This window comes from Saccostrea echinata, unplaced genomic scaffold, assembly GCF_033153115.1.
Source record: "Saccostrea echinata isolate AGI-Se365-2 ecotype Australia unplaced genomic scaffold, CSIRO_AGI_Sech_v1 ptg000014l, whole genome shotgun sequence".
Lineage (NCBI taxonomy): Eukaryota > Metazoa > Mollusca > Bivalvia > Ostreida > Ostreidae > Saccostrea > Saccostrea echinata.
In genome coordinates this window covers 11,562,851-11,575,972 of record NW_026889763.1, presented here as the reverse complement: position 1 = coordinate 11,575,972, position 13,122 = coordinate 11,562,851, and the positions used below count along the sequence as shown (strand labels likewise).

The following is a 13,122-nucleotide window of genomic DNA, read 5'->3' as shown; positions in this document are numbered from 1 at the left end:
TATATATATATATATGATAACACTTACAAAAGGACTATTTATATTTCAGTGATGTCTGCACATGCACTTCATATAGTTAATTGTAACATTAAAAAGAAAATCCACCGTCAACTGAATTGTAGCCGAGGTTGACAATGGTTTTTGATTGTGAAAATTTTCTGCATTACCATCAACTACATGGAATATTTTTCATATCATACTGAATGTTTTGTACAAATACATATAGCAATGAACCTTTCTTGCGCATAAATTCTGTCAGGTGTACTCTCCAGACACAGGCAAACGGAACGTATTTCATAGAGGTTCGGTATTACTAGTATTTCAAAGCAATTGGTTTTCAGCTTTTGAATTAAACATGTAAAATTGTTAATATACATGTATAATGTTATAAAATACTTACAAAGATACAGCAAGAGCACCACCAAGCTCTTTCCATTACTTCTCACAAAAATATTAACTGCTGTAAAGGAGAAACTTCAGACGTACTGTTCAACAGCATATTCTAGAAGTGATGGAAATCAAATGTGGATTCTCAAATACTCCAAAGAACTTTTAGAAAATTCAAAAGTACAAAAGTTTTCAAAAGTTAGTAACATCAAAATGTATTACATTTCTACACTTTACACTATCATTCCTCACTTAAAAGCTAGGCTTTTTGATATCATAGACAACTGCTTCTTCAATAAAATGGAACTCAGAAATTTTCATATCTTGTGATTTGTCATCAACAAAATTAGTTAGTTAAAAATAAATCTGATTATACACACAAGTATTCTGAAGTTGATAATAAAAGGAATCTGAAGTTCCTCATTGACAACAGTTAATATAGTCTTTGGAGACCAGGTCTTCCAACAAGCTGTTCAAATACCGATGGACACTAATTGTGCTCCTTTATTAGCCAACCTGGTTTTATATTCCTATGTCCATTCATATGTCGACTTGATATATCTCATTGAACTCAAAATAAAAAAGACACCCAAGAGTCTGTTTCATCTTTGGATATTTTTACTGATTATGGACGATAAGGGCCAACAAACAACTATACTGTAAGACAAACAACATCACTTCAGCTTTTCCATTGTCAACTTTCTTGATTTAAATAGTAATATTCCGCTATCACCTAATCACCATATACAGGTGATAGCGGAATATTACTAAAGTTAATATTACAAGGATTTCAACAGCCTCATTTAAAGTCAGCATTACGTAAATTTTATGGTGTTTTAATGACCTTGCTAGCAAATACCGGTATAACCTATCATTGGGTCGTTATTTGATTGACATATTTCATTCCAACCGTTATATCCTTGTTTTTAAAGTAAATTTGACCAACGGAATACTATTATGTATGTACGTATACATAGGGCTTACGGCGGGTGTGACCGGTGGGTACGGGATGCTTACTTCTCCTAGGCACCTGAACCAGCTCTGGAATTCCAAGTGTTCCGTGTTTTATGCCCTGTTCACAGAATTGTATTCTTTGTAGGTTTTTTGAGATCGATCACTTTCTTTATCTTCACCGTTCTCATTACTGGTATTTAGCTTTACTGAGTATTTCTACGTATGATTTATGACAAATAATAGGTAAAGATACATTGTCATTAACCTTTACTTAAATAGTCTTTCAATTTTAAAAAAAATCTCCATTCACGGTAGCAAATACAAAAAAAAAAATAAATAAAAAAAATAAAAAAAATAAAAAAAAAACAAGGAATAATAAACATTAAATAAATGGGGAACAAGTGAACCATACTGATCTTGATACAGATTGTAAGTCTTTTAATAACAGAACCATTAAGCATGAGAAATAATGAAATGATAAATGAATCTCTACAACAACCAATAGCTCATCTTAGCGCATCTTACGTTTCATTAATATCACGTGACAATCAATTTTGAATGTAACTTGGCTTTTTTACGACACCCCACCCCTTCAACTGGCTCTAACACTTCTGCTTTTTGTATATCGGGATAATCTTCTCTCTTGTAATACGATGTGTTATCTTTTACTTTGACGCTCACTATCCTGTGTTGATGTTTTACTGTCTGACAAAAACTCTTGCTGTTGCTGAAAATATTAGTTTTGCTGACCTTTTTTATCTTTAAATTTTTATATAAGTTCTATATTTACGATAAAAGAAACAAAATTCCTATCGCCTTCTCTGCGGTTTGACAGTATGTAAACATTTAAGATACACAAACCCTTCATTCCACATAAACGTGAATAAACAGCATGTTTGTGAAAACAGTAATCATTTCACTTTCCCTTCAGTGTGGAAGCTTAACTTTAATTCATTCGATAAATTGATTATTTTTTTTTTACCCCCGTTCCTTAAAATCAATAATTTACAAAACAAAAAGAGATGCGTTCTTTACAGTAAAATAATCCCTGAATGTTTGGAAAAATCACGTGACTTTCAATGACTATACAGCAGCAGTCTGTGAATCTAATCAATATACGGTGTATACAATACTTGCTTGTACTGGGTGTAGATCAGTAGGGAGGAGATGGATTTACTACTATGTTTTCCCAATATGAAACACCGATAACTTGTTCAGAGGTAAGCTCATAATATTCTCTTGAGAATGCAAAAGAAAAAAAAAACTTTATTCTTACAACTGTTTGATTGATGCAGAATCCGTTCTGTACATATAAAATGTCATAATTCATTTCCTTTCTTTTTCAAAATTCTGATCAAAGTTTTTTTTTTCCTATTACTTATATTATGAGTTTGTTCCTATTCTGATTTGAGTTCAGTGTGAATGAACAAATATATTTTCCTAAATTGCATATTTTACTCAGTAACCCGTATCATTTTGACATATTATTTTGCAAAGTATTTTAAAACACCATGTATAAAAGATGCATATGAAACTTCCAATAATAATATTAATTAACTTCTGAAAAACTTTATCTCCACTCCATATTACACTTTCGGAGAATGAAAAAAGGAAATTTGAACCTCACATATGAAATTTTATTAAAAAACTTATTACACCAAAGCCATCTGATACTGTTATTTTATTTAAAAATTCTTTAATATCTGGAATTCAGTGTGGGTACTTAGGTATTTTTATACATTTTCTTTTTTCAAAAAAAAAAAAAAAAAAAAAAAAAAAAAAAAAAAAAAAATCTTAGGTGCGTTCAGAATTTCATGTTGCGAAAAGATATTGATGTGACGGGGAGTTGCTATTAAATATGTAGCAAGCACCAATAAAATTGACAGGATCGTGAATTTAAAAAAAATTACAAAGTATCGATAAATAGAACAAAGAAGCTTTCCATACGTCGACTGAAAGAAAAATTTCCATTTCTATATTTAAAAAAAGGTTGATATTAGAGTTTCTTATGCAATGTGTTCCACAATTTCAGAGAAAAATAGAAATTTTATCCCTACCAACCCTTTCTCCAAATCACGTTGAAACATGCAACCAAGTTATCAAATCTCAGTTTCATCATCCTGTTTCTTCTCGATATTAAAGAAAACTATATGTATACTAAATATATTTTCTGTAATTTTCCTAGTCACATTTTAAATAACATTGCACTTCAAAGCTTTTTTGACTATTTGATATGAAAGAAAATTATACCAAATATATTTTCTGTAATTTTCTAACACACATATTATTTGTATTTTTTTGGCTGTTTTGCAGTACTCTCACAATATATAATTGCCAGAAATTAAACTTAAGTTTCGGTATGGCACTAAGCATATAATATGCTTTATAACCCCTTCTTCAGGTTTGTTTGGCGGATTCTCCCGTGCCAAACACAACCCTTACTATTAAATATGTTTTTTTTTTACTTTGTACTGGAAGTCTGTAAATTTAGAATGTAACCAAAAATTCTTCGTTCACCTGATTTGCCCTGTGGACATTTGATCTCTTCTCCATCTTCATGTATATACGTTTTATTGTTGACTGTTTATCTTTTCGCCTCTTTCGTGTAATGGGAAATAATATTAAATCCAAGATAATGATCATTTATGGCTATCATTATTTCATTTAGAAAGGGGAAAATTTCATTGTGTCCGCGGTTAGGCCTTGTTCGTGGTGCCTTGATGTTGCTACGTTGGAACATACATCGCCATATCTAATTGTAAAAATGTGCGTTGTAGTGTTTTATTATGTTTGTTTTATTGATTCAACGGTCTATTCGTTTAATTATAACATTTTCAACAGCTGATACAAGATATCTATTTTGATTTATATGCTTTGTTCAAAATTATTGTTACCAATCAGGGAAGAGATAAAAGAGCTAACTGACTTGTTTAGTCCGTTCATCTTAACATGAAATCATCTGAGAGCTTAGAAATTCTGTCTGCCGAGGTAAAAAACAAATCTTATGGTAGACATGCCAATTTCCTTCTAACAACTTTCTTTTAATACGTTAATATACTATTTATTATATTGTTAAGGAGAAATTAAGGAAAATTCAATGATTAATTAACCTCTTTAGAAACTTTTTCCTTCACTTTGGTTTCAGAGAGAGAGAGTTCAAGGCTCAGGTTTTTTTATCGCTCACGTATCAGATCAGTCAAAGACATGGAAAACATAAAACAGCCATTGTTTATTTCTTGTGGCAGGAAATCGGTTAATTCCAAAAATAATGAAAACAGAGGATAATGAAAGATTTCTTTGCTGTTATCAAAGAAATTGGTCATGCACTTTTTAAAGAAGTCATACAGCATTCTGGAAAAACTCATAAAAAATGATTTAATAAAATGGAATTTCATAAATAATGAAAACGAATTGTTGTCATTTCAATTTTCAATCAACCCAAAATCAAAATTATGATGATGAGCCTTTCTAACAAATGTTATCAAAAGCCTCTATGCTGTTGTTTTGAATATGATGGGAATAAGAGTTTGATTTAAATTCTGATCTAATACATGTGCATAAAGTGAAAGAAAGGGAAAAAAACAGCAAAAATTATTTTTGACTGAATATGCGAAAATAAAGTGTCAATGCCCTTTTGGAAAATAAGATGGAGTTATTCAATAATCTTCTTTTAGAAAAAGTAAACTGAGATTAATAAAATCTATAAATCCTCTCATTCCATGACGAATATACTAATGTAGTAATTCTTACGCCTCCTATTGGCTTTATTTCATGTGTTGGGTTTACCTATATTTAGAAACATCTATTCACGTTATGTGAAACGCTACTGGTTGCACAACTATGCAGTCACACAATCCATTAACATGGAATGAAATCAAAGTACTGATACAGTACTGAAAGACGGAGTCAAAATAAAGTCCCTAATTTTACAAATTTCATTACTGGGGAAAAATTTAGGGTTGTGATAAACTTCAACTTTAAAATTTTCAGACATCTAAGATTTACATACACTTAATATATATATATATATATATATATATATATATATATATATATATATATATATATATATATATATATATATATATATATATATATATATATATATATCTTCACAATTTTCATTCACTCTGTAATAGATTAATCAGTTATCAGTCAAGAATTGTTTTGTCAGAATTTCACAGGGTCCGAATTGACATGACATTTCCGGAAGTAACAAGCAATGACGCGTACGCAGTCTAATATTACGCAGGCGAGAAAATTGTATACTAGTGTGGTTCAATATAATGTTTTTCAAAATGCTTTCTTTAACTTGTGTAAGAAAATCTTCATATTACTTTACTTGGTTTGGTCCAGTATGTTTGTATTTTGATCAAAACAATTTCTGCACTCTTTCATTTAGCGTAGATTCAATTCATATGATATACGTACGGCTTCCGTTTTGAGACCTCGACTGAACAGAACACTAATAAATGGGGTCACGTGACCCCGTCTAAAAAGTCATTTTTACGAATGGTACATGTATTTACAAATTTTATATTACTGACCTGACAAAGCAATGTCAGAGAGGATTTATGAAATGCTCAAAAACTGTGTTAGAAATGAATCTGTGATTTGTTTTTCTCTCTATTTTTCCCATTTTACTTCAAACAATATATAGACTGCGCATAACGTTCAGGATTCAAATGTTTCATGATGCCTGGTAAGAGATTTACATTTATATATACGTACAGTGTATGTTGGTTAATTTCCATGTTTAGTTGTGCTTTTGGAGAGCGATTAAGAACTGCATACGTTATTGATCTCTGGTACTTCACTTTTGTCGATAACATTTACTATTAGATTGGATGTATACAGAGAGAGAGAGAGAGAGAGAGAGAGAGAGAGAGAGAATTCACATATTTTCAGTAGCAGATGTCATTACACTGGGTTGTTTTTAGACTGAATTAACAAAGATCTTCCACGTTTCCGCGACTATTTTTAATATACATCAACACGTGCGAACACCTACACTTATTAACCGTTAACGCCGTTATCATTGGTTGATATTCTTATAATCTTTGAACGGTGAGTCGGAAATAGAAACAATTAAGGTTGAAATCTAATAAGCGTTCAAAGATTTTCCGAAGATGTAGCAAAATATATTTTAGCATCATGTATTATCCAAAGAAAAAAAATATTGCTACCTGAATGAAAAAAACCCGATGTCTTGTCATCATTGTTGAAATCGTAGACAACATTGTCCAGCATTTTATACACTGTAAATTAGATTCCTTAAAAGTTAATAATTGTGACTTCGACTACAATGTTTCCAGAATTATTGTCCTCAGATTACCCACGGGAATCACGGGATCGATTGAAACGAATCTTGACTGCGGAACCAAGAACAGGTTTCCCTTGATGTTTTACTTTTCTCTAGATTAATTTTAGCACTGAATCTCTACTGCTTGAGTTATTTCAAAGAGAAAATAATGAATTTTCAGAGTCTTGCGGCAAGTTTGCGCCGAGCTCAACAGATCGAATCTAATGGTATATGCCTGAGTGCGTACATAAAAACAGGCATCGCCTTGCAGGTGGAACAATGTCTTATCTATTTAGAGAGATCATTCATGGTTAAATATAACGAACCTGTAGTGCTTACAAAAAAACTAAAGGACATCCTCCGTTGTTGTGCAAGGATGCAGGCAATATATACTGATTGAAGTTTTACGCATGGGCAACCTGCCATAATTATGAATGTTGTAACTAATTAAGGAAAAACATGTTTTAGCAACAGACGTAGCATAAATGCACCATACATAACTTTGATTTTCCTTTGCACTTCAGTTTCTTATGAAATAGAAATGGTTTAAGCTCATTTACTGATAACTTATCAATTTTGAATTGATTTTTATTGTAGCTACAACTTGAGAACATCTGAATTTCAAACGTCAACGCAGATTCTGGTGGCTGCAGTCCTTGGTGTTTCAAAATGAGCCAAACGAGTGAATTATTGTCGGATGACGATACGGCCAGTGGAGTGACTTTTTCGGATAAGGACATGGAACGTGGAAAGTTTGAAAGACAGCACACGGAAATGTCCGAATTATCAGACGATAGTTTTTTGACTTATCAACCACTCATTCCAAATGATAACCGCCAGGATGCGGCACTTGATGAAAACCAAGTGGTTAATAATGGAGAAATTCAGTGCAGTTGTGATAGTTGCCGCGAGGAGTCCCTTCAAACGATGTATGAAAACCAACAAATGATTGCAGATGATGGAGAGTGCATGTGTGATAATTGTGTAAAATCTAGACAATATATTAGATATCATAGAAACCAAGGTCATTGGCAAACACAAGGTCACTGGACTGGTATCAGTATTTCTGATGACGACATAGAAATCATCACAGATTCAGATTACTATCACGATAAAAACGTCTTCTATATTGACCCTTCAGTTGCTAGAAGTTTATTGAGTGAATTTTTAGTGAGAGAAAATCCACAAAGAGCCAATTTGCAAATTCACGTGGACTCTCGAACCAAACGACAGAAGTTTGTGGCGCGTGCTGTGATGATCGTTTCCATGACGATGTTTACGGTCAGTGCCCTCCTTGTGATGGTCTCCCTCATTATGTCCGACAAGATTGATGATCTCGGTAGGTTATTTGCACTTTGTATCTTGTCAAATATTTCATAAACCCGTAGAAACCTAGTATGTATTTTAGATACATAAAACCTCATTTAAAATAAGAAACCATTTGAATTCCGCTAATAGCCTCTAATGATGTATGACCGTTCATTTGCATTAGTGTGCAAAATGAAGCCTGTAAATTACAGAACTGCATTGTTAGTAAGCATTTGTAATATAACAACGCACATATAAAATGCATAGGTAAAAAATAATAGCAGCTACATTTAGTGGGTAGTAAGAATTATAGAAGTAATCTTTCTAGCTATCGTCATTTTGAATACAAATTCCTGCCATAAGGAGATTAAAACTCAGTTATCCGGGATTCTGGCGCTACAAGAGATTATGCTTTACTAAAAAAGTATCGTAAAACGTCATCGATGACGTTAGTTAGATTAAAATTGCATTTATTGATAGAATCATGGAAGAATTATAAGATATTGTATAATTTTTAGTGAGAGGAAACAACAATCTCCTACAGAAGCACGTGCTTCCGAGCACCCCGGCCTCAGCTGAGGTTAACCTTACTGACGTCATTACCAACCTCACGGCGGGACACGGATGACGAACGTCGACAGAGGACCAACACAAATTTTAACATTCCAGTGCACTGCAATGCATTCCAGTTGTTTAAAGTAACATGCATGGAGATCTAGAGCTCTTTGCTTGAGTCTTCATTTCCGACTCTGAGGTAATTTGACGGTACGTGCATTGGGCCAACATGTATGTGGCAGAAGGATATTATTTACCCAAAACATGATGTAACACTGTGAATGATTTTTTTTTTCACTTTGAGAATCGGAATGAGAACGTACAGGCAAGTCATCGGAAGACTCCACAGTTTTGATCGTGGAGTAACATTGTAGAAATATTGAAATACCATCACACTGATTAGAAAGCAGCTTGTAATCGGCATACGAATATGATTACTTTTCATACATTTTTGAGATTAGTCAGTATAGAGTATCAACTTTTATTTACTTTTATTACACCAATTTGTCTGAACTGCATCAATCATCGATGTACTTCGTTATATGTTGACTTTGCTGTTGAGTATGACAAATTCATATGACTGAGAGCGAATAATCTCAATTGTCCATCATTAAGCACGACATTGTTTGTTATGAACTTAATTTTTGTTTGAATAAAAAAAATAAGCAAACTATAGTTTCTTTTGATGCAGTTTTTGTTCAAGTAGTACATGTGTAGTTTTGTTTGTTTTGACAACGAATTACTGACTCTTGCTTTGCATACAGTGTATTTTATGTACAGAATCAATAAATTTTTGTATGTATCGATGGACAACTTTATACAGAGTAGCACTATTCACTCCTTTTTTTATTTGTAGAATTTTTAAGATATTAAATTTCAAGTGTGATATATGATTGCATGGTACATGTTTTATACCCCCTTTGTACATGTGGTTGATTTTTCATCGATCTCAATTTTAAAATGACAAAACTTTTATCCACCGTCTTACTAAGGGGTGCTATAAGAATTTGATCCTTTTTTGCAAAAGTAGAAGCTTTCATGGCGAGTTTCCTTTTGAGCATTTTTAATTACATTTTTATTACATTGGATTTTTGATCTATTGTGTAAAAACGCAGGTAAGCATTTATTAAAATTACATTTTTGACTTGCCGACATGGGATAAAGGATACCATAAAGAATTATCAGTTATGAAAAATTCAATATTTCTGATTGAATTATTGGAATGAACTTATATTTATTAATTTAAAGAAAGGAAACGGATGGAAGAGAAATTTTGTGAATGGATCGATTAAAAAAAGTCAAGACATCAGATTCATTATTTCACGTTATTATCTGGCTAGAATTGCAAGCTAACAAATTATCAAACTAATTTCGACAAATTTTATGAGGAAAAAGGACTATTACTAAGAGGTAAATGTACAGAACTCATTGAATTCTCTATTGTATTAGTTCTGTATTAGTTAACACTTATAGCTCTCATAATTAGATTTGGATCCACTTCAAGATTAATCGATTTCTTTTGAAATTCCTATACGAGCATTGTTGTTTTAAAGCTTTTTATATTTTGTATTTTCTTCTTTCAGTTTTTGATATTCCCTCAAAATATCCAGGCTTAATTGATGTGGTTCTTATTTAAACATCAAAGTAGAAAGAATAGAAAAAAAAGTTTTAAAGATGCGTAATGGGGAGCTTTTCATAATTATTATTTTTGGACAAAGTTGTAAAGATAAAAGGATTATGAATGTGTTTGTATGTATAAATTGACTTTTATTCCCTAAAAGTATCTCTTTTGTTCCAACAGAAAAAATATCCGGAAAAGATTCAAATACAGCTTCAAAATATTGCCCAGTAGAAACTTTCAACAATCATCAATTTCATGAAAATTTTACTGATTCTACTGTTATGCGATCTTGGATGTGCTTGAAGATGATGTTTGCAATCAATTCTCTAACAATAAATATGATATTCTTTTATTTGTTATCGATTCTTATTTATTGAGTTTTAAGCTTTCTGTGACGAAGTTATCAAATAACTAAGGTTGTTTAGAATCATAGAATGTGTGAATTTTAACATAAAATCAGACTCAAAATTCAAAAGATGCAACAATTATATTCTCTACCTATCATCAATATCATTACTTTTCTCAATTTCTCAAAATTTTCAATTATTATATAGCAGTATGATTCAACATTTTTATGTTGGACCTTAGGAAACAGAATAACATATGTTCTATAAAAAATATGTATACTTCGTATGTTTTACTGCATCGTACAATGCGAAAAAAATAATCTTTGATCATTAATTTTTACATTCTCTGACCACTGAATAGTTTAAAAGTTAAAATTTAACCGATTTTGTCAATTAATTTATGTACATAGAAAGTTACATTTGGTAGAATGTTAAAACATGCCTATGTTAATAGACAATTCACAACAGAGGATTATGGGTTAAAAAAATCAGCATGTGTGGGAAGCAAGGCTCAATTACAATTCACAGCATCCACTGTCACTCCGAGTCTATTACTAAAATTAAATTGAGATAAAAATACATATATACAGGGATTTTGCTGCTTGATCTTATTAACTTGCATGAAAAACTCCAGATTTTGATATCAAACTCTGGTAAATATCAACGTTGGCGTTTAGATGCAACAAATGATAAACAAGCAATTGGATGTATTGGGAATGTACAAATGGGATACATTAAGAAAAAGATCGACTCTTATTCCAGGCGTCTGTGCATCCTACGTACATTGACAACTGTACACAAATATATAATGCATAAATATATATTGGAACAACATATAATAGTGGATATGACAGTTTAGAAAGATGCTATTAATATCCCATTGATCTGTTGGGTTTGCAACAGGGTGTGAATTGTTCACGATCAAAATATGTTGCTATGCTGTAATATCTACCAACTGCGTCATCATTCTGTTGTGTTAAATTTTTTCAGGCAGCTGTAAGAGAAATAATACCATAAATAGACTTCTTACTTACAAGGATGGGCTAAAATAAGCTATTTAGATTACCCGTAGAACGTGACGTACATGTGTATTGGTTTCTAGACCAGAAAGAACTGTTTCAAGGAAGATCAAAGGAGAGCAGTTAATAGTAGTGTACTTAATATAGCCCTTTATCTGAAGCATTCAAATCCACAAAGCATAATAAAATATTTTAGCTTGCCACCTTAATTACAGAGCCCTATCTTTCATCAGCATCAACAAACCAAGGCCAGTGATAAATAATGTCTACGACTCTAGTAGAAAGCTATCGGATTCACACTCTTCAATAATCATAGCGATACGACTGTTTTCCTATCTAATTATTATGTAATCAATTACCTTGCAAGGAAAAAATCAATTAAAGTAATTGAAAAAATTGATCTAAGTATTGTAAACCTATCTTGTAATGACGAGTCAAAATGTTTTTTTTTTTCAGAGACTTCACAAATATTGAATATTGGAATGGTAATTTCCTTTAAATGATCGCTTTTGATAGTTTCAACTATACAACAAAAGACCTGTTTTCTATGCAAAACATTAATACCCCGTTAAAGAAGGTACGATTTTGGATTTATTATGCCCTAAAAAATTGATATTTTCAAAACTTTTGAAATTTGCTGATAATAAATATAAGTTGAATATACAAATGTGATAAATCATGAAAGAATTTGCCATAAAGGAGGACCGTTCTGCAAATATGACGCCATAAATTTGTCACATTTCTAAGTATGAAACAGAAAAAGCCTCAAAATGACTGATTGAAGGGGTTATTTTCCTCAAGATAAAGTGTCCACAGCTGTCGCCCACTTAAATTTTCGGATATATCATGTAAAAATCTCTGAGAAATCAGGCAGGACGTAAAACAACAATCAATCAATCAATCTTTTTGAAACCCATATGTGAATGGTAAGAAATGAGGTTTCCTTTGCATGTTCACTCCTACGACAGAAATCACTATTGCAGAAATCTTTATTTCACTTTAGGAATGAATTTAATAGCTACCTAATTTATACTGTACGCGTATAAACAGAGTTGGGGCAGTTTACGCTTTATAAACAGCGAAGCGTATAAATTGGGTAGCTATTAATAAATTCATTCCTTATAATTTGATTTATCATACATTTAGTGCAAGTAAATAAGAGGATTGTCTTAAAAAATGACTTCAAATTTTGTAACGTCAGACGGATCGATGCGTTTCTGGACGCAAGCCATTGTGACGTACAATGTAGTTTATACAACATAAAGTATTCTTTTTTTATCCAATCAAATAGCGCATTACAATGTACAACCAAAATTAAATTTTTATTACATAAATGAAATCAGTCTTCAATTCTATAAAGAGCGGACATTTTGCATGATTTCCATTTAGAAATTACAATTAAACATTAAATATTTTATTTCTTGACATTAAAGTTCATCAAATGCATCTTATCTTCATTCAGTTGTCTTCGTCTTTGCCAAGATATTGAAACAGTGAACTGGCAAAATCTTTCATTACGATAAAAATAAATTATATATCTTTAATTTACAATGTTACAACACGTTACAGATATAATGATTAAAATATAAAAAAAGAAACAGAACTGTTTACTACTGTAAAGCTGTTTGA

General features: G+C 31.6%; 1 protein-coding gene across 2 annotated transcripts; it reads left to right on the top strand.

Moving 5' to 3' along the window:
- The first annotated feature begins 2,254 nt into the window (after positions 1 to 2,254).
- On the top strand, positions 2,255 to 10,479 carry LOC133187219 (uncharacterized). 2 transcript variants are annotated; one of them, XM_061322574.1, is made up of 3 exons: positions 2,255 to 2,561; positions 7,241 to 7,982; positions 8,470 to 10,479. In XM_061322574.1, exons 2-3 carry the CDS (start codon positions 7,313 to 7,315, stop codon positions 8,577 to 8,579), a joined length of 780 nt encoding a protein of 259 aa, XP_061178558.1. In that variant the 5' UTR covers positions 2,255 to 2,561; positions 7,241 to 7,312; the 3' UTR covers positions 8,580 to 10,479. The 2 variants fall into 2 exon arrangements, with proteins under 2 accessions (XP_061178558.1, XP_061178557.1); XM_061322573.1 differs by lacking the exon at positions 2,255 to 2,561 and having other exon boundaries at positions 6,984 to 7,982.
- The last annotated feature ends 2,643 nt before the right edge of the window (positions 10,480 to 13,122 follow it).